Consider the following 23129-nt stretch of genomic DNA (forward strand, 5'->3'; position numbering starts at 1 on the left):
TTCATATAAAAATACACCATAAAAGCCTTAAAAAAAAAAAAAAAAAAAGAAAAAAAAAAAGCCCCCCCCCCCCACCCCCCCAAATAAAATCAATAAAAAAAGAAAAAAAAAACTTCAATAAAGCACATCAATGTGCGGACAAAACGATGCTCACAATAATCATCATCTTGTGTTCAGTTTCAGTAACATCACAGTAACTGCCCCTGCGGCTATGGTTTGTTTTGTAGTAACAGAAGTTTCTTGTGATCTGCAGCACCTCAGAATGTCACCATAAAAACACAATCTTTTTTTTAATAGTTTTTTTTTTAGTTCTATTTTTTTTATCAATATGTGCAACAACTAAATGACAGGGTATGAATGGAATAGATTCCCATTCCTCTATTGCACTCAGTGTGTAGAAACTTCACATACACACACACGCACACTCAGCCTACACCCACCTGTTCGCAAGCTCACACATACAAAATACACACACGCAAAGCACACACCCACACCAGCATAAACACACTTTTTTGTTGTGTCACTGCCAGCTCCACAAGCAAGTATCCAGGTCGACAGCACTGTCCACATGCAGACTCGAACTCACAGTTGAAAAGCTCCACTTCCGGCACTGTGTGTTATCGAATGCGTGTGAACAGATTCAATACTGACTTGGATTCCTGGAAAAACAGAAGACACAAAAATATGCCTTAAACCAAACCAAAGAGACACAGTCTGCATGCACATATAAATATTTGTTTTTTTAATTCAAAGGAAGAGAAAAGATCATGAATGAGTATTAAAAAAAAAAAAGAAAAAAAGTCCAATAGACCATTTATTATTCAAGAATCGATCACCATTTTAGACTTATCCTAAGATCCAGAGTTCCCATTTATTTTCGAACTTTCAACCATATTCAAAACATCTGTTACACTGCAGCCTCAACTTCTGCAGTACAGCAGACAAAAAAAAAAAAAAAAAAAAAAAAAAAAAAAAAAAAAAGACATGGCCCATTCCTGAACTTAGGCTGTTCTCAAACCATCCTGTCATCAGCAACAGGTCAAAGTCTGCAGACCCACAGCAAGAGCAGTGCATTTTGGTTCTGATTTTTCTTCTCTGAACTCTGTTGTCACAGCAGACAATAGATCCAGAGCAAGAGCAGTGCATTTTGGTTCTGATTCTTTCTTCTCTGAACTCTGCTGCCACAGCTGACTTTAGATCCAGAGCAAGAGCAGTGCATTTTGGTTCTGACTTTTTCTTCTCTGAACTCTGCTGCCACAGCCGACTATAGATCAGAGCAAGAGCAGTGCATTTTGGTTCTGATTTTTTCTCTCTGAACTCTGCTGTGACAGCAGACTATAGATCCAGAGCAAGAGCAGTGCATTTTGGTTCTGATTTTTTTCTCTGAACTCTGTTGTCACAGCAGACAATAGATCCAGAGCAAGAGCAGTGCATTTTGGTTCGGACTTTTTCTTCTCTAAACTCTGCTGTCACAGACTGTAGATCCAGAGCAACAGCAGAGCATTCTGGTTATGTTTTTTCTCCGTCTAAACTCTGCCTCATAAAAGCACACAAATATATCAAAAACAATTATCAAAATGTCAACAAGGAATGCAACATGCAAAAAGGATATATCCCTCACAGATTACTAATTATACATCTACAAATATCTTACCATCACAAATTTCAAACAATAAATGTGTCAAAAAAATGTAAGGAAACGCATACTCAGCTTTTTCCTCAGACCCCTCTACCCAAACACATGCACTGGAAAACCACATTTTATACAATACACACATAGCCAAGCCTCTCAGAATACTTGCTTGTAGACCTTGTTCTACCCATCTAGAAAAAACAGCTGGACTCTTTTCATACTCTTTCACAACAAACATCTCTGCAGCCAGTAAGACAGGAGACCCTGAAAGTCTAGCATCCCGCAACAACATGCCTTTTATTTGAAAGCATCAGCAAGATGTGATATTGAATACTGTCTTCATGGCAAGAAAGTGCAATTTATTATTTTCCCTCACTAAGTACCATGGCAGAATTGATGAGACGATCCACCTGTTCAATCCACTGTTCAATGATGGTTTGAATTTAAGGACCCACATTTCGGCTTGGTATTGTACCCAAAGGAACTTTACTCTGATTTCCTCACTCCACCAAAGTGAGAACGGGTATCTGACTTTGGTCAGGGATGATTAAAATGGTGGAAGGCGGGGACTGGACCCCACATTTCAAAGCCATGCCCTAAATATGAATTCACTTCCCTGATGGCCATAAAAGGCTAAGGGACCTTTACCTTTTATCTTAAAATTTCTAGATCATCGCTTACAAATATTTAGCGACATGGCCTCAGTATGCTAGGAATGAAACAGCTTTTTTCTCACAAACTATAAACCCAACTAAGTAAGGTGATTTGGGAGGAGGGAGGGCAGGGGAGAACAATCAAGTTTTTCCACAAAAAAGAGGAAGAAAACAAATCTGAAAATAAATCAATCAAACAAAAAACTACTATCAAAGGCATGATCATCACAGGACTCAGTGACTGACCTTTGTGGACCTGGTTTTGCTGAACACATTCCAAAAGCGCAGAGTTTCGTCCCCAGCCCCTGTGACAATGGCTTCCCCGTCTGGTGACATGGCCTGACACACACACACACACGTTAATGTCACTTCATGCCTCACACAGAAAACAGAAATTAGTCTCAAGAACAAAAAAAAATGTCTCTCAAATCTAAAACAAAATTGTAACTCAAACCAATGCTACTTGTGCTACCCATTAGCTAGCACCTAGGTAAATAAAGGAAACAGAGAAATGAACCCAGAGACTTCTCCAATAGTTGAAGCTCTAACCAGTCGTTCATATTTCCTGTTACTCAGCATACACTATGGCGGAAGAAATCTGAACTGAACAGCTTTTATTCAAGACTGGACAATGCCATTTTGTCTAGAAAAGCAGAATAAGCCACACCACACAAAGAACAGACTTTTCAGCAGTACCGGGTACTTCTTTCTGACCAATCTAAACTAGCAGAATAATATGTAACTTTGCATGCATTCTCTTTCTCCATTCCACATCAGTGAAGGCAAGTTATTAATTTCCATTCTACATTTCAACCTACCCTCTTCCAATCTATACACCCCCTCCCTAAATGTATGGTGGACCACAGCATGACTGGAATGTGATGCACTGCTGGTCTTCTTGCTGGTCTCTACAGACTAACACAGGCCCAAACAACAGAAAAATAAGAAAGGGTGAAGAACTGACAGCAAGCATGACCAACTACACTGCGTGAGTGTGTGTGTGTGTGTTTGAGAGCGTGAGGGGAGTGAGTGTGAGTGTGAGTGCAAGTGTGTGTGTGTGTGTGTGTGTGTGAGAGAGAGTTGTGGTGTGTCTGTGCATGTGTTCATGTGTAAGTATTTGTGTTTATGTATGTGCATACATGTGTGGATGTGTAAGCGTCTATTGTGTGTGCGTGTGGGCGTGCATGCGTGCACATGCATTATCTCACCAAGTAGAGAACCCTGTATGAGTGGCCTGTCAGTTTCGCAATCTGCACCAGTGAGGGGTACTTCCACAGCAAAATCTGGTTCTGCGAATAGCCGTGTGTGCTGACCTGAAATCCACATCACACAACACTGAATATTACAGCTGAATGCTCTGTGAATAGCAATGTGTGCTGAACTGAAATCAACATCACACAACACTGAATATTACAGCTAACTGCACTTTATTGAAAGCAGTCTTTGAAACATGTCAATGCTGCTCCCTCCCCCTCTTTCTGTCAAGGCTTGTGAAGAAGATGAAAAGCCTGTTCCCAAACATGAATTTGTTTTAATACATCTTTTGCAAAAATGTTGGATGATGTTCACATATACACATGGATTAAAAAACATCAAAAATATTCTAAGTTTCACTAAATGACAGACACAATGGTGAACAAAACTATTACCATTTTGAAGACTGCGCTCTTGAGATGGGAAAAAAACAAAAGTAAAATAGAAAGCTTAGCTGAATGCACAAAAAGGTGTACACTATTTTTTTTGTGTGTGTGTTTTTTCTTTTCAGGGTTTCACCTGACCCGAGAAGAGAAAAAGACAAAACTATTACCATTTTGAAGACTGCGCTCTTGAGATGGGAAAAAAAAACAACAAAAGTAAAATAGAAAGCTTAGCTGAATGCACAAAAAGGTGTACACTATTTTTTTTTTGTGTGTGTTTTTTCTTTTCAGGGTTTCACCTGACCCGAGAAGAGAAAAAAGACACTGCCCCCCAAGATCAAACAAAAATTCTTAAGAAACAGAAAGAATCTTATGCCTAATAATACGGAACCCAAGAATTCAAAAAGGTATTTCTGGCACTTAGAATCACCACTTCCATCATCTATTTGTAAATGATCTGAATGTTCTCTTTCAGTCTTCTATGTGTGTGTATAAACTTATATGTATTTGTGTGTACAAGTACTTATCTCTCTAACGAATGCTCTGTGAATAGCAATGTGTGCTGAACTGAAATCAACATCACACAACACTGAATATTACAGCTAACTGCACTTTATTGAAAGCAGTCTTTGAAACATGTCAATGCTGCTCCCTCCCCCTCTTTCTGTCAAGGCTTGTGAAGAAGATGAAAAGCCTGTTCCCAAACATGAATTTGTTTTAATACATCTTTTGCAAAAATGTTGGATGATGTTCACATATACACATGGATTAAAAAACATCAAAAATATTCTAAGTTTCACTAAATGACAGACACAATGGTGAACAAAACTATTACCATTTTGAAGACTGCGCTCTTGAGATGGGAAAAAAACAAAAACAAAAGTAAAATAGAAAGCTTAGCTGAATGCACAAAAAGGTGTAAACTATTTTTTTTGTGTGTGTGTTTTTTCTTTTCAGGGTTTCACCTGACCCAAGAAGAGAAAAAGACTGGTACACTATACACACTTTTGCAAAAATGTTGGATCATGTTCACATATACACATGGATTAAAAAACATCAAAAATATTCTAAGTTTCACTAAATGACAGACACAATGGTGAACAAAACTATTACCATTTTGAAGACTGCGCTCTTGAGATGGGAAAAAAACAAAACAAAAGTAAAATAGAAAGCTTAGCTGAATGCACAAAAAGGTGTACACTATTTTTTTTGTGTGTGTGTTTTTTCTTTTCAGGGTTTCACCTGACCCGAGAAGAGAAAAAGACAAAACTATTACCATTTTGAAGACTGCGCTCTTGAGATGGGAAAAAAACAAAACAAAAGTAAAATAGAAAGCTTAGCTGAATGCACAAAAAGGTGTACACTATTTTTTTTTTGTGTGTGTTTTTTCTTTTCAGGGTTTCACCTGACCCGAGAAGAGAAAAAGACACTGCCCCCCAAGATCAAACAAAAATTCTTAAGAAACAGAAAGAATCTTATGCCTAATAATACGGAACCCAAGAATTCAAAAAGGTATTTCTGGCACTTAGAATCACCACTTCCATCATCTATTTGTAAATGATCTGAATGTTCTCTTTCAGTCTTCTATGTGTGTGTATAAACTTATATGTATTTGTGTGTACAAGTACTTATCTCTCTAACGTAAGCATCCTATTATATCATGAAGATATGCCACAATTTTTTTTCTTATAATCCAAAATGCAGGTAAAAACAAAATCTTATATTGTAATGTCACACGACAAGCCTACTAACCAAATCAATGTGGGACACAACTCCTCCTCCTAATTCAGAAATGTTTTATTTTGTTCTCATTTTATCATAGTACTTTATCAATATTGGTGACAGTGTAACGAAACTTTTGTTGTTGCTGTTCCTGCTTGCTTTTTATTTTCTGACTTCTTGCTTGTTTTTCCTGTTGTTATTACATAGTGTACAAAAATGTATACTTTTTTTTTTGCTCTTCTTGCTATTGTTATCAACTCTTTCGCCACCAAGTTTGTGTGAAAAACACTCTCCAGTAACAAATAACTTAGACTCAATGCTCTCCGTCACACTGTTTGGTTCATGCCGCACTACAGTGGACCTGTTTACTTCAAGATTAGTTGATTTCCTATTGTGCATGGAAGATGGCTGCAGCTGTCATGCCTAGTAACAAAGTGAATAATGGTCTGTTTAACATGACTCCTTGATGTCAACCAATGTCACCTACAGCGTAAAAAGAGCACATCATCATTATCATCATCATTATTATCATCGCTACTGTCCCTGGGCTCAATCAGCAGTCGCTGTTATGTGTCCGCTGTACACTTTAAGACATGTGTATATACGTTTACTTTTTTTTTTCACAGAAATATAACCATCCAAGACAATGAATAAAAAACACAACAAACAAAAACCCCTCTCATTTCAGGGAATATCAAAGACAGGTAAATAAACAACACAAATACCCACTCAATTCACCCCCTCCCCGGCCCCCCTTCCCCCTCCCTCACCAGTTCGTTGGAGTGTTTGGACCAGGCCAGGTTGCACACCTGGGACCCCGTGTCCACGCACTGCAGGGGCTGGCCTGTCAGGGTGTTCCAGAAGCGGACACAGCGATCGGCTGTCCCCCCACCAGAGGCCAGCAGGCCGTGTTGGTGGGGGGACCATGCGATGGCCTTGACAGCCGCCTGGTGGTCTGTGTAGGTCTGCACAGGGCCGCCGCTCGTCAGGTTCCACACAAACAGCTTGTTGTCGTTGCCCCCGGATGCCAGGTGCTGGTGGTCCGGCGACCACTTCAGCCCGCACACCTGTGGCACACACACAGAACAGAAAACACTGTCAGGACAGATCTTCCATCAGTCTTTGTGGATGCAGATGAATCAGAAACAGAAAGAGGAGGCAGAGAAGAGAAAGCAATGGCAGCAGCAGTGGGGTCGAAGTGCAGGACCTGCGCACCATCGACTGAGTGCGATCCAGGCTTGGAGACATGACAACAGGCGACAACAGAGAAACGATCGATATGGAGAAAAAAAAAGAAAAAAAAGATAGTATTTATATAGCGCTGGATCTTGTGCAGAGCGATCGATATGAAGAAAAAAAAGATAGTATTTATATAGCGCTGGATCTTGTGCACAGGCAAATCTAACTGCTTTCACACCAGTCATTCACATGCATGCATAACTCTAAAACTGAAAAAACTGAAGACAAGGAAGAGGCAGGGGAGGGAGGCTATCTTGTGAAGAGGTGGGTTTTAAGGCCAGACTTGAAAGAGCTGAGTGCGGAGACCTGACAAAGCGAAAGAGGAAGTTCATTCCAAATGCAAGGTCCAAAGACAGAGAAAGAACAGTGGAGTGTTTGAATCCGGGTATGTGTAAACAGAGTGGATCCAAGCCGATTGTAGAGAGCAAGATGGAGTGTAGAGGTGAAAACAGCCACAAAGATAGGAAGGGGGAACACAGAGTGCTGATCTTATACTTTATTCTGTGTGAGACAGAGAGCCAATGGAGATGTTGCAAAATAGGAGTGATGTGCTCAGATCTTTTCTTTCTGAGGACGAGTTGGACAGCAGAGTTTTGTATGCGCTGAAGAGACTGAATGGATGAAGCAGGCAAACCAGACAATAGAGTGTTACATAGTCAAGGAGAAGATAATTAGAGAAACGATAAGTCTAGATGCTGAGTCGGTGGACAGATATTTCTGAATGGAACTGATGCGTTGCAAGAGACTGTAGCAGGATTGATGTCTGACTGATAAATTTTTGCATGGACAGTGTGTTGTCAAGGACAACAACGAGGTTCCTGACTGAGCTGGAAAGTGGGAACAATGTACTGCCAAGTTTGATTTTGTCAGTTGTGATGGAGGAGAGTTTTTATTTAGTTCCTATGATCAATGCTTTGGTTTTGTCTGCGTTCAATTGTAACTTATTAAGAGTCATCCAGTTTTGAATGTCCAGGAAGCATTCAGATGTTTCTTGCAAGAGCGAGGACAAGTTTTCAGGGGTATCACTTTTCTGAAGTTGAGTGTCATCAGCACAGGAATGATGACTAACATTGTGATGGTTGATAATTTCAGCAAGAGGATCAGTGTACAATGTGAAGAGAACTGGGCATAATACAGATCCCTGTGGGACTCCGTGTTTGATTTTAACAGGTTAAGACTGGAAATTATTGATGATGACAGACTGTAATTGATCAGTGAGATCAGATTTGAACCAGTTGAGAACAGTGCCGTTGATGCCAAATGTAAAAGGAAAACGGGAAAGGATTAAATGGTCTATTGTGTCAAAGGCGGCTGACACGTCGAGAAGAGTGAGAAGGAAAATTTTCGAGTTGGATGCTAGCAGTAGATTGTTCAGGATGAGGAGAGTGGTTTTGGTGCTGTGGTCAGCATGATAGGCAGACTGAAAAGGGTGGAGGAGATTGTTGAAACAAAGGTGGTTGTTGAGCTGCTTCAGGAGAGATTTTTCAAGGAGATTGGACAGGAAAGGAAGGTTAGAAACTGGTCGATAACTTTTCAAAATGTTTGCATCAAGGATGGGTTTTTCAAGGAGTTTGGACAGGAAAGGAAGGTTACAAACTGGTCGATAACTTTTCAAAATGTTTGCATCAAGGATGGGTTTTTTCAGAAGAGGCCTGACGATTGCAGTTTTGAAAGTGGATGGAAACGTTCCAGTAAGAAGGGATGAGTGACAATAGGAAATGTGAAAAAACTTAAATGCCTGGTGCACAATACTGTAGGAAAGGAAGATGGTTACCGGAAAAACAGGGAGCTATATATGTAAACAGAAGAAAAGTAATATACTAAGGGAGCCTAATTGCTGCAGCTACTTTCAATTTCTCTGCTACTTTCAATTCTTCAGTGTGGGCAGATGAGTAGTTTGCACAGGACAATAATCAGACCCTTGCCAGTCTACACCAGTGGGTCACCTGGAAAATTGCAACCTTGCCGTGGTGGGAAGGGCCTTGCGTGCCTCAGGAACCCCTACAGCTATGCTGGCAACAGCTTGTGCCACCCAAGCCACACAGGTTGAAGGATAGAGGGCAGACATAGCAATCCACTGGTCCTCCAGCTGTTGCGGAAACAGCTACAGAAGAAACCATTCTTTGTTGCTGTCCTACATGCCAGAAGGCATAACGGGCAGTTAAGCAAGTAAAACTTTGTACTCAATCAGTGCAGCTGGACTGGAGTTTTTGTGATCTCCCCTACAACAGCTGAGTGCTCTGTGGAAGCCATACTTCATACACTAAACACACACAATGCTGTCAAACACACGCTCAATCTTCTGAAACAGTGTGAACAATGTAGAGGCTAAATCCAACAATGAAGCTAAAAGCACTGAAACAGAATACAACTGTAGTACAGAAACATCCATACTTAGTCCAAGGGAAGCAAAGCAGAACTCGGGATACAAAATGTAAAAAAAAAGAAAAAAAAAAGTTTTCAATTCAAACACGAAAAAATATTTCAGTAGATCTAATTAACTACAATATCTTCCATGTTATGTGACTCAACAGTTTAAATTTTAATTAAACAACAGCCCATAATCTTATCCAGGATAAATAAAGGAAAAAGAAAGACACCAAGAAAAAGAAAAACAATATAATATCAGCTGCAGTCTGAACTCTTGCAACAAATAAACACTAACAGAAACGAATAGAGGTAGTGAGCAATTAAATCAATGAGGAAAAAAGGAAAATCTTAAAACACAGAGGTGACTTTACTACTGTAACCGCAAGTCTTAGAACAAATTCCCCCATGGATCAAATCGAACAAAGTTTTCCAGAGTTTGGAGCTCTTCACTTTCTACACTCTTTAGGCCATGTTAAGCTGGCTGTGTCAGTTCTACCTTTGGTGGATACAATCTGGAAAAAAAGAACACCCCCCCCCCCTCCCCAATCCAAAAAAAGACAGCAGCAGCAACACAAAACCACAACTGACCTCCTGCTTGTGACCTGTCAACTTTCGTTCAGGTGTCAGCGAAGGTGTGCGGACATCTCTTTGAAGAATCAGGCGATCTCGACTTCCTGAGGATAAGATATCCCCATTCCAAGCCAAAGCACCTACAGAAACAAAACACAGATATGTTGAAGACCAGCAAAACAACCCTCAGAACGGTCAGTCTCTTGTAAACACATTCTTTACCTGCAGAATACTGTTCTCACTAACCCCACAAAATAGCCAATTGTATAGGCTTTTATTTCTTTAAAAAAAAAAAAAAAAAACACCATTAAAGAGATACCTTTTAAAAATTGTTCAAATTCATGTTGATAAACGACTGATAAAGAAAAAGCAATGAAATGAATTTAGTACAGTATACAGGGATATATTCCACATTCTATGAATCATGAAAATATATGTGATACAAACCCTGTTACAAAATTTCAACACCAACTAATTTTGTGAATTTAAACCATCTTTGCAGCGCTAAAAGCATTCTATTAATGATGTGAAAATAAGTCATTACTGAACTGAAAATAAAAGTCACTGTTTCCACATGTATGGTAAACACAGCTGGCAGGTTGATGCAATGCAAGCCTTCTGCTCACCAGCCAATAATGTGCAAAGCATGATTAACCCAGTGAAAAATTTCCAAAATCTCAGACCGCACAGGTGTGGTCCTTTGTAGTGTGTTGTGTCAGGTAGGACTGCATACATTAATTTTATATGCAGTCCTTAGAAAAGCAAGAGTGCACACACAAACAAATTTGCAATGGCTTGGTTGACAATGTGTTGCTTATAATCCAAAAGACTGTAAAGGGCCTGCAGTGGCTTGGTTGAAAAATGAATTTAAAAAAGATACAATCCAATTCCAAGAAATAAGAAAAAACACACACACATGTATCCACAAACACACATGCACTGAACAACCGATCCTCATTAATGAAATGGTTAATCAACCACAGAAACCAAACTTCCAGAGAAATCTGGCACAGCACGGACATGTATACATACCTACTCTGGCCCCGTGGCCCTCCAGTGTGGTGAGCTTTTTATTGACGGCCACGTCCCAGATCTGTACGTAGCCCTTGTGAGTGCCCACTGCTACCTGTTGGCCCTGCTGCATACACACACAGTGCATACACACACACACACAAACATACACCCACCACAACACACACACACACAGAGGCATCAGCACCCTCCCTCTCTAAACACAGGGACATTCAATATTTCATTACAGAGGTCCTATAGCTTTTCTTGCAGCTACCGGCGCAGTGAATTCATATCCGCTGCGACCAGGACAGGAAGGGGAGGGGTGAGCATGGGGGGCCCAATCCTCTCCTTCAACCAGTCTGACATTCCCCAACCAAAGTTATGTACCTGTTCACACCTGGGTGGAGTGAGGAAAATCAGGAGTAAAACGCCTTTCACAAGGACACAACACCATACTGAAATGGGGCCTTAAATCCTGATCACAACTGAACTATGGATCAGAAGTCCAACACCTAACCAACTATACACAGATCCTCCTGCAAAACTTCATGTGGCACAAAAAACAACATAAATATATAATTTGTAATAAAAAGTCTTCTCCACAACACATGAATACCCAAAACTTATTTCATATTAAAAATAAAGACAACATTATTTTGGTGCTAAAAAAACAAAGAACAGACCTACTGACCAGCTAAATTGCCATTCAGTAGTTTTCAATCCCACGAATGCCTGTTTTCAGTAGTTTTGGGACTTCTATCGGTACAACTTAACTTGGGCTAGTTTTTCAACAGTGATCAACGAATACCAATTTCTAAATGTCCATATCCACACACACACACACACACTGTACAAGACAGAGACAGAAGGGGGGAGAGAGGTCTCTCAAACACACGCACACATAGTGCACAAGACAGAGGGAAGGAGACAGAGATTCAGGATTTAAATGTAAGTCACCGACCTATATGCTGGAGGTCAAAAAGAAAAAAAATCAAGTTTAGTGCCTCAATCATTTTATCAGCAGCAGTAAATGCATTTGGCCAGAAGTTCAACCATGGTCAGTTCCAATTTAGTTACATCTTTAACAGAAGGCATGTGATCTGCTTACTTAAAAAAACAAAGACAAAAAAACGCGATTGCCTGGGCTGACTTTGGTACTGATATGTTTCTTTGTCTCCATGTGTCATCAACAGTCATCAAGTCTGCCATGTGCAGCACTAACAATCACACTAGCAAGCTGTTTAGTGTACAAACTCCTGGCCTTTCCCCCTTTGAGTACAGGATGTCTGTCTTCACTATCAGTCTCAAGGATGCACTCAGCTTTCTTGGTCATCATCTTGAGAGCTGGAAGTGATCGTTTTTCTAACTACGGTTATACACAGCGCAGCCATGCTGAAGTCAGACCGCCAGAGAATTGACAGACAGACAGAAAATACGAAAAAACTTAGCCGTATGGAGAGCACAGGACAGGAGTCATAATGGCTGCCGGAAAAAGAGGGCGTAAGCCAGCGGGACAAAGGGGAGGTTACCTACTTCCGGGAGGTTATCGGCCGTAGTTTCATTTTCTCCGCATAGGCGGATAGTAGTTTGCACAGGCAGGAATGTCAGACCCCTGCCGGAGTCTGCACTAGTTGGGTCACGGTTAAGTATGTGTAATTAAAACCATTATTTCAAAATATTGTCCATCACATGAAACTGTATTTTCAAACTCATGGCCGTAGTCCCGTACTTTTCTTTACTTTTTATATTTTTTTTTTAATTTTTTTAAATCTTATCACTCATTTCCGCAGAAACTATGTAAAAATCATAATGGTAGGCAGGTACAGAAGAAATTATTTTGTGAAAATACCACCACGCGCATTATCTGCAAAACAGTGACACTCAATACTTCATTTGGTATCTTTTAAAATATGTCAAGACAGGGTCATTGTGCGCACATGTAAGAAGTGTAGCGAACACAAAAAGGATCAGTGTGTATGTAAACAAGTGTAGGGAACCCAGACAATGTGAGCAGTGGACCGTGTCCCAGCTTACCCTCTCCGACCAAGACACTGAGGTCACCGTGTCGCCGTCCGAGGACAGGTCACACAGCCTGGTCACCTGCCCAGCAGAACACTTCTCATCTATACTTGTATCACCCAAATCACTTCCATATGACAGTCATCAAATCACTTCACAAAGATAGCATCACTTAAATCACTTCCAAATAACACTTTGCAAGCTGCAACATTCCTCTGCGCATGATGTTCCCAATGAAATGACAGTACCACTCAAATCACTTCATGAAGGCAGCACCACTCAAATACTTCCAAACAACGTTTTGCCTGCTGAAACATTGCTCTGCACAAAATGTTCCAAATGACACCCTGCCTCTTGAAACAGTCCTCTGCACAAACTGATTCTGCAAGACATTTTGTCTTTAACAACATTCCTCTACACAAAAATGTTTTAAATAACATTTTGCATTTTGAACCTTTCTTCAGCACAAAATGTTCAATGATTGTGTGTTGTCATTAGCCACATCAAACACACTGACCCGACATGAAGTACTGAGAGCTGAACCTCCCAACTCTCCCTCAAAATACATTGTGACTGTGAAAGAAACAAGCATGCAGGAGAGAAAGAAAACAAAGGAAAGTGCAACACTGTGGTGACATCTCTCCCCAAAATACAGCTAGAAATTCACTTGACAAAACAATCTGTTGTGATACAAAGTAATCAAATGCAATACAAAGTACCATGACTCAAACCTTCACACAATATAAGAAAAATGATGAACAACACACAATGTTATATTTTCCAACAATAAAATATTTTCAAAATGAATAAAAAACAAAACCAAACAGCAGAATCTAACACTTAATACAATAATGCATGGCTTTGATGAAGACAGTATGTAAAGGCCAATAACATCCCATCATTCAAACTGCTTTTGTATTAGAAAACATAATTATATGGTGCCTCTTTAGATCCCAATGCATGAATTTATCTGTCCATGTCTGGTGGTGTTTACATCTAAAAATATTCAATGCACAGTGGAACTAGGCTCCTACTGGAACTTTTATCCATCGTACAATGCAATTTGTCAACATAGGTTTGGATTTCTAAATGAATTATACTCAAATCTTGCCTGAAATTTGGTCTTAAAAAGTCTGTTCCTTAACTCCAACGTTTTGATAAGCCTACACATTCTTTTACTGAGGAAAAAAAAAAAAAAAAATCAGTTCCAAACACTGAGTAACTGTCCAAACCCTACATCAGCATGTCAAACCCTTTCTACTGAACACAATCCTTTCAGTTACAGATTCCCTGTTGCCTATGAATACCTGTCAACTACTGTAATGATATAAACATCTCTAAAAGGAAAACTCTCCGTTTCCAGAGACTGACATCAACAAGACTAAGATTAATGCACACACCTGACTGGTACAGGCACTCCACAAGTAGACTGAAGTACCCAGCCCAACACTCAACACATTTTGTGAGGACCAATCCACAAGGTTCAGATAAAAGTCATCTTGCAACTCTGGGGCATCCAGCACTTTGAAGGGAATCTTGGAGATCTTGCGAACAGCCTGCAAACAGAAAAAGAGCGCAAAGAAACTATGTGTTTATTTCTGAATTCACTCTCCGAAAATTTTCAAAAAATATAAAACTTGGCATTTAAATATACCTTTTAATCTAAAAATGCTTATTTGATTTTCAGCAAAATCTGATCAAATGAAACAAATATTTACCTTATCTATTGATCAAATACTACAAATAAATAACAATTCTGTACATTTCACTATACATTAATGAAAACAATTAAAGTATATTAAAACAAAAGGTGAATCTTTTGACATGGTTAATTCAAAGACCAAAATCTGATTGGTTAATTAAGTACTTCTCTTCTGCTGGATTCAAATACACCAGATTTGTCTGAAATAAGCACGCACAATTTCATCGAAAGAGGTAGCATATGGTAGTATTTTAGAAATTTAAAGCTGTGTCAATCTTTGAATGATAGTACTGTATGTAACTGAACAGGTTAAAACCACGATCCATACCTTCAAACACAAAGACCAACAAGGAGTCCTGTCTATCTCTCTCACTCCATTTGTATTCAAAACAAAGTTTATAATCTACAAGAAAATCCACACACAAAACAGAAAATGAGAGTATCTTCATACCAGTCTCTACTGTTCTGATAATAATAATAATAGTAGGGAAAAACATTCAACCCTAAAACGTTTACTGCCTTGGCAGGCTTCACTGTCATACTGATGTGGAAAAACACAGAAATGTACAAGAAATGACCAATTTTTCCTACAAATTGATGCGTATGGACAGAGCCAGAAATACTGCAGGAAGTTAGTTCCCTTCGCTTGCGGTTTATGCATATGCAGTAGGAATGCAGAAAACATTTTAATGAAAATGAATTTAGAAATCAGAGTAATACTAAGGTGCAGGGTTCAACGAGTGAAGTCAGTAGAAAACACAAAACAAACCTTTCTTGGTGAGCGTAGCAATTTCTGGCTCTTGCTTCCCACTGGTGACAAGGAGTACGGGGAGTAGTCACTGCTGTCAGCTGTGCGCCGCGGTGTGTGGTACTGTGCACACAAACCCAACACTCTCATTACTAAACTCCACACCATATAAATACCAAGAGGGGGACAACTTTCTACCCTTCAAAATGAAATTACATTTTTGGTTTAAAAAAAATACCACGCAAAGCGAAAAGCGAAACCATAACTGTTACTGTGCTTAGATGGTGGCAAGCATCCACTGTATACAGAAGAAAAACATATTCCACAACCTTCAAGAGCACAGATCACTATCTTTATAACATTAATACTCATCATTAAAAAGACAAAGTTTTAAAGCAATGCAGAACCTCTTCTCTTCCACGCACACACGATTCAATCAAACCTGTTGGCACCAAGAATATGACAATCCACATCACCATTAAAGCAAAGCTCAGATTCTCTTTTTCTTTTTACATGACACAAAATGTATACATACTGCACTTCGAAGCAATTTCATGCAATATCAATCATGAACATTTTTTTTTCAAGACTCAACTAAAAACCAGAGGTCAATTACCAACACTGTCAAGTTGATCAACTGCCTTAGTAACAGTTCATGTTGTCTGTGTAAGAGGCAGTACCAGACTTACTGTTGAAAACAACAAAATGATTAAAAAATGATTTGTCAAGATCAAAACCAGCAGACAAAGCATGGCAGTCATCTCCTGAGGCCTGTGTGACACAGGCAAAGACAGGATGCCAATCCCCTGCAGAGTGCTGGGTGCAGCAAGCCTTGACAGCGACCTACTTCATCCATTCTGACCAGCCATGATGGCCAAGTGGTCAGCATTGCGGACCGACCACTGGGAGGATGCAGGTTTGATGTCCATCAGAGGTAGAATTTTTCAACCTGATTAACACTGCTGATGTATGTACCTCTCTCTTGGCCTGGTTGGCGTCAGGACAAGTTATGAGAGTACAGCCTTGCAAAGTCGTCCAAAACTTGAATGCATAGCAGCATCTTCATCACCCCCATCAACATTCAACATCATTAAAATACAGAAAAGAAAATTCTTTTCCCAAAATTCTACGGGGAAACAGACAACTCTCCATCTATTCTTTTAGGCCATATGAACTGCATGGGTGACAGTGAAACAGAACTGTGAAAAGACAATCTGACACTGAAGTCTTTGACCCAAGATCTTAACAACTCTTTTTTCAATCTGATCAGCTTCTCTCTGGATCTGCCACAATTAAAAAAACAAACAAAAAAACACAGTAATATATTTGTAATAATGTTCACCTTTGGGTTTCCTTCAAAACCTCTCTATCCTTCCCCACTGGCTCTGCAGAATATTTTCACCGAGACTTTGTTCATGTATGATTTTTGGTTGGCCAACCCCAAAGTGAAGAGCATTCTTTCCACTTACTCTGAATAAATTGCGTGATTCTTTTGGGTAAAGTGCTGAGCGTTCCTCTGTCTGCATCTCCTGAAAACAGAACAGTAATGGAACATAAACATGTGATGACTGACTTCATGTCAAAGTAATATTAACTGTTCTTTGAGGGAGGTATGGAAGGAGTGAGTGAAAAAGTAACTAAATTAATCAAAATCTTTTCAAATTGGAGGGATTAGAAAAATACAGTATATGACCAAATTATTCAACATCTTCTCAAATCGGAGGGATTAGATTTGTGCTTCAAGCAGCTTGTTTTCCTTTCTTATCCACCCCCACTCTACCCCCCTTTCCCCCTAAGTCCCTCTTGCCCACATTATCCAGTGGGCTTATGACTTCTCTTCTTAAACTCTTGGACACACAGAAAACACTGAGATCCATGACAGGTAGATATTTAACAGCTACTTCATCAGTTCTGGACCACAATTTCTGTCATAATAAACGTAAAAATCTACTTCAAGAGCACAGTAAGTTTTGTCATAAACGGTCAAATACAATCTACATCTGGAATTCATTGTCATGAATATGTAACGTCTCAAACTTTTCCCTCATATTTCCATACCAGCTGACAAACTCCACCTTTCAAAACAGTGACTATAACTAGCAATAACAAGAGATGCACACCCCCTTACACTTCTATAACTAGTTGATGATATTTCTGATTTTCAAACCACTTAGCAAAATCTACCTTGATGTCTTCAATGCCAGCTGACAGCAATTCATTTCTTAACAAACAGGAGTAAGCCAGTCCATCTTTAGTGCTTTCAGTATTGGCATCTTTTGTTTTCCGGCTTGTAGATGGTGTTGGGGTATTTGTTTCCTGCAGGAAAGAGAAAAATATCAAATTTAATAACAAGAAATATACTATCATATACGTTTCTATACAACTTGAAATTATTTCTACAGACCCTCCATGAATGTGTGTGCGTGTGTGTGTGTGTGTGTGTGAATGTGTGTGTGTGTGCATGTGCATGCAACTGATAAAGCCATTTACATGTGTGCAGGTGGCTGCTATCACTACAAAAACTGGAATGTCGGTCTTGACATTTCTCCATTCCAAACTGATATTCTGTTTTTTGGTTAGTTATATTTTCAAGTAAAAGGTGGTGGTGGTGAAATTACAATTTCCATTATCATATTATGCTTTCAGATTGTAATTCTAAATTTGTTAAATTTGGGAAATCTAGGTATGTGTCTCTGCTGTTCAGTACACTTTCAAATCTAAAAAAAATCTTGGCAGTTGTAACTGGGATGAAACAAACAGTATCACTTACGTCTCAGGTACCCTTAGAAATAATAATAATTCCTGTATATGGAACAGTATTTAATTTTACAGTATACTTTTAAAAAACACACAAAAATAACATAACTCGAATTAAACAGCTTTCGTGATTATCATCTCTTTCTTTTGGAAACTGTTCCTTTATAAATCATATTGTGCAAAATCAATGTCATTTGACAGAACCTGATTTACAATTAAACATTATCCTCTATGCACTGGGATAAAAAGACTGTTCTGTGCACAGAACAGAGAAATAAAGTCTCCAAGTCCTTTCAATCTTGTTAATTTTACTCAAATAGACACTGTCCCAGCTCAGTCTCACAACCGAATCTTCCAGATATGTAGCAAACAGGATATATTTATTTTACTTCATTTTTCATTCTATGGATTGTTATGAGCTGCAGATTTGTTACTCTTTAGATTGCTCTGCATTTATAAAATTACTTGGCATTACTCTCTCTCTTCAGCTAAAGTTACAATATCTGCAAATGATATTTTACCTGGTTCTTTTCAAAGTTGATGCGCCAGCATGCACTTGTACGTGCTGGTATGAAACGGTCTCCATATATTTTTTTGTTTGGGGAAGTGATTGGACTCAGGTTTGGCTGAAAGATGAGAACATCAACTCATTATGCACAAAAAAAAGAAAAGAAAAAAAAAGAAAAGAAAAAAAAGAGGACATTTTAAGAAATAAATAAGATCAAATCAAGTACACTTTTTCTGATCAATCACTGCATTATAACTCATTAAAATCAAAGAACTGCAATGAATCATATAATGGTTTTCACAACTCTTTTTTTTTGTTTTGTTTTAATTTCAGAGATCTGAATTTTACTCATATAGTTTAATTTACAAATTAAACATTATTTCGTCATTATTTAGGGAAAAAAGCAGTCGTTTTGTTTGTTATATTTCTTTTTTTCTACACTTATCTGTTATCAACAAATTAATTACTCACAGATCCATATGGTGACCCATTATGCTGACGAAGCAATCTTTTCTCGTATTCGGGATCCATCTCTGCTTTGGAACTCAGTTGGAAATGGAAGAACTCTGAATATGATGTGTACAATGAGGCTGGCTGCAATGTAAACTGAAAAGAAATGTATACAGAGCTCTACATGAACACTGCCAGTATTACAACTCATACTGTCATAGGAAAGTGAACTCAATGGATACTATTTTTTTTCTCTGATAAAATAATCTTGAAAGTTGGATGACAAATTAATATTCATGTTTTCAAGCCACTTATCTGGTAAATCAAACTCTTACACTATGCAGAAGTTACGCACACCACCAAAAGACTTGTACAGACAATGTCAATCAATGTCTTTTCAAAATAATATAAATAACTGACAAAAATCTGATGTGCTAAGAATCTGAGCAGTGTTTTGATAGCTTCTGAGAGTTGCACAGTCTTATTCTGAATATCAAGATCATGCAAAATCATTGTAACATATCACAAATTTACATACAAATGTGTATGCATATCCTGAGATGCACATGCATGGTGTTAACCCTCTGCTTACATTGTGTGTGTGTGTGTGTGTGTGTGTGCATGCGAATATGTATATACATACATGTGTGCTTGTCATTGTGTGCGTGCGTGCGCGTGTGTGTGTGTGTGTGTATCATGCACATGTGCAAGTGTGTGCATGTGTGTTTGACTTATACATAACATGTATACAAACATTTTGATGCACATATAATATTAACGCCCTCAAAGTCAAGGCACGACTGTGTATACAGAGTTTAGATTTGGTTCAGGACACCATGGCCCATTTGACTGGTTCACCACAAAATCAATGGGTCATTTTCAAAATTAATAGGTCAGGAAAAACAACACTTTATTCCTGCTCCTGGCACCCCTATTGTGCCACTAAACATCCCAAAAATTTGTGATTGAATTTGTGCTTTGTCCATCATACTCGGTGTGTAAAATGATTACACACACACACACATGTATTGATGTGTGTGTGTGTGTGTGTGTGTATGATGGTATGTAGAACTTTATATGTGCTGATCTTGACTTGGTCATGATGATCACGGAAAATACAGCATAATCATTACTGTGCTTTTTGTGCAATGCTGAAACACTATGCGGACTCAACATTATGGTCCAATTTATCAATGAAAAGGAAAATGTAGAAACACAAGCAAAGCAGTGGAGCTGAAGGACATCTGATCTACAACGTTTATATGCCACATGCGTTAGTTAAATACCATTGTTTTCACAATCACTTTCCTCTGCTTTGTGGAAATCATACTTAATTCCAGTTGCAAAATGTCTAGAATTTCCTCAAGTACCATGCCTGCGTAGTATGTGGACCCGTTTTATACTTGTGTATACAGTATTACACAGGAAGAAGTTCCTGGGCATTTTAAAGATAACGTTACCCATGTCAGTATGTGGAAGTTGGGTTATGGTAACACAAACACATCCTGAAAATTATGACTGCATAAATGACTAAATGAAAACAGTCATGCACGTAAAAATACACATTTGCATATCTTACTGGATCTAGATTTTACTTGAATGTGCTGCACTCTCTCACAATATAAATGAAGTAAACACGCAAGTTGCCCATGAACGCCGAAAATATCTTTCTTTCAGACTAATTCAAACTCTCTAGTCATGTACAGAACAGAAGAGATTGCAACCGTTCTGGACACTTATCTTTCTCAATATTACTACTGTGTGGCAGCTACTTTTGGCAGATTGTTCCATGATGCAGATGATTTATTATGGCAAAATGTTCTCCACACATCATGTATTACATCGAAGCCATCCTTAATAGAGGAGACTGGCAGAAAAGTAAAAACCTAGACTGGTCCTGCATTGCTATATTATACAGCAATTCACAATACATATTGAGTGACTGACAAGCAATGATGCCTCCGTGTAAACATACCTAGAATCTCCTTTCCTTTCCCAGCTGCGTACCAAGTTTTGGTTGGTTTTTGTCTTGTCCACAATGTTTTTCAGCTCGAACTAGAGCAACAACAGTATCAATTATATTTTTCTGCTTTAGAAACTGCAGTCATGATTGTTTTGCTGGAGAATAAAAGAAAACTACAAAAAAAACCTTTTCACATGACCAATTTTACAAAAAATTAATGAGTCAAGTGACTGACTGGCTGTCACAATGATGGGCCATTTCAAAATTGTAAGCACCAATGACCAATACAAAACCTAAACCCTGTTTATACATGTACACGATTTAACATACATATATAACTGATGAATTTTAACTAGTGAAGTTTGATAAAAACTAAAGACACTTTGACTATAACAATAAAAGTTGAATCACATGTCAGAAAGAGTTAAATTTTGGGTCAAAGACACAACACTGTGGCACAGAGAGAGAGAGAGAGAGAGAGAGAGGCGGGGGGGCTTGGGGGGCATTCATTTTGTATATATGAACAAAATGCTGGCAAGCTTGAATTATGCCTCCAAACTGTGACTTTATTTTTTTTTAAATAAAATCGCTCATATATAACAATATAAATTAATAATATTATATAATCAGTAAAGCACACTGCTGACCAACTGATATTAGAGCTTTAGTTACTTTTCCACCCAACAATCCAAATATCAAACAAAATCTGTTGTTCTGCTGGTGTCCTTTGTATTTACCTCCAGTCTTTCCCCCTATTTCTTTCTCAAAGTGATACCAGCAACCAGCTGTGCAAGTAAATATCACATCAGACTTGAAACTGGAAGTTGGATTCAGTGAGTTAAAAAAAAATCTTAGAAAAACACAAAAAAGCATCAGTCTCGTTCAAATATAAAAACTAGCATAATCCTGAATAGTCTACAATCGTTCAAAATAATCATTTTTACCTCCTGTTAATCACACTTGTCAACAGACAAAAATGTCAGCCAAAACAATAACACGGTTCTCCGTTTAGTGAGCAGGCGAAGCCATTTTCGGCGTCTTTTTTGAGTGGAGCATCATGGGTAACTTGATTATTATTCTTTCTACTTTTTTTTCGTGAAGTTAATATGCAGAAGACGAATGATTAATTATCTTTTAAATCATTTTTTACTATCTTATAAAAATAAAATCTTGTCGAATAAATATGGACGAAGCAACTTAAACCTGAATGTGCAAAAGTTGCCATAGCAACATAAGCTTACGCCAAATATGGCCGGTAAACAGTCTCAAGAGAAAGAACCAAAGAACATTGTTCATGAGTATGCCATACTTACAGAAACTGTGGCCAAAGAGATTCGCTATCAGAAATTGTATACACAATTCACTATAAATCCATATAGGCAATGTGAGTATAATCATTGATACTTTAGATGCCATCGACTTTTTTTTTTTTTTTTTTTTTTTTTTTTTTTTACAGACTTTTACTTTCATTTTCAAAATTCGCTGCATGTTTTTCGTGAATTGAAATATTGTTTAATTTGTTTGTTTGTCTGTATATTTATAGTCGCTGAAATCATCTATATATGTGTATGCAGTGCTTTCTTCTTCTTCTTCTTCTTCTTTTCTCTTTTCCTTTCTTCTTTTCAATTTTTCTTCTTTTTTCTTTCTATCATCAGAATAAGCCTTTTCATGTCGTGTCATTCACGCACGTATATATTTAAAGAAACAACCGGAACAGAAGAATGTGAAGCCAATCTATTTTTGTGAACCTCGATCACTGCCATATGGATCTCTTTACTTAGTCTAGAACAATCAAACAATATTAAACGTGAACCTAGTATAAATACTTTTAAGAACCTCATAGATAAACATGAGTTATTGACAAAAACGAAATACGACCTTGATGGATAAAATGACTGAGCTAGTCAACGACCTGACCAACAATAAAAAGGAGTAAAATCTGAAGGGGCATAAAAAGCCAAAAATGGCTTTGTATATAACAACGCCCCAAATCCTGATCCTGATCCTGAAGTGCCAGCGGGAGGGGGGGGGGATAAAATTGATTGTTATAAATACGTGCATGGAATCTACAAGACCACAAATCCAGAATAGTCTCGTCATGTGCTAAACAAAACACATTGTAGACTGAAAGTATGCATGCAGTT

At 38.4% G+C, this 23129-nt stretch overlaps 1 protein-coding gene across 1 annotated transcript; it reads right to left on the reverse strand.

The window, feature by feature from the left end:
- Positions 1-126: 126 nt before the first annotated feature.
- LOC143294933 (fizzy-related protein homolog) lies at positions 127-22030 on the reverse strand. The gene is made up of 14 exons (XM_076606449.1): positions 21930-22030; positions 19044-19178; positions 18586-18690; positions 17492-17623; positions 16777-16836; positions 15329-15430; positions 14258-14413; positions 12873-12938; positions 10857-10962; positions 9843-9964; positions 6416-6712; positions 3495-3599; positions 2533-2625; positions 127-659 (listed from the first exon to the last, which is right to left on the reverse strand). Exons 2-14 carry the CDS (start codon positions 19101-19103, stop codon positions 618-620), a joined length of 1446 nt encoding a protein of 481 aa, XP_076462564.1. The 5' UTR covers positions 19104-19178; positions 21930-22030; the 3' UTR covers positions 127-617.
- Between the last annotated feature and the right edge of the window lie 1099 nt (positions 22031-23129).

Source organism: Babylonia areolata, chromosome 20, assembly GCF_041734735.1.
Source record: "Babylonia areolata isolate BAREFJ2019XMU chromosome 20, ASM4173473v1, whole genome shotgun sequence".
NCBI classification, from domain to species: domain Eukaryota; kingdom Metazoa; phylum Mollusca; class Gastropoda; order Neogastropoda; family Buccinidae; genus Babylonia; species Babylonia areolata.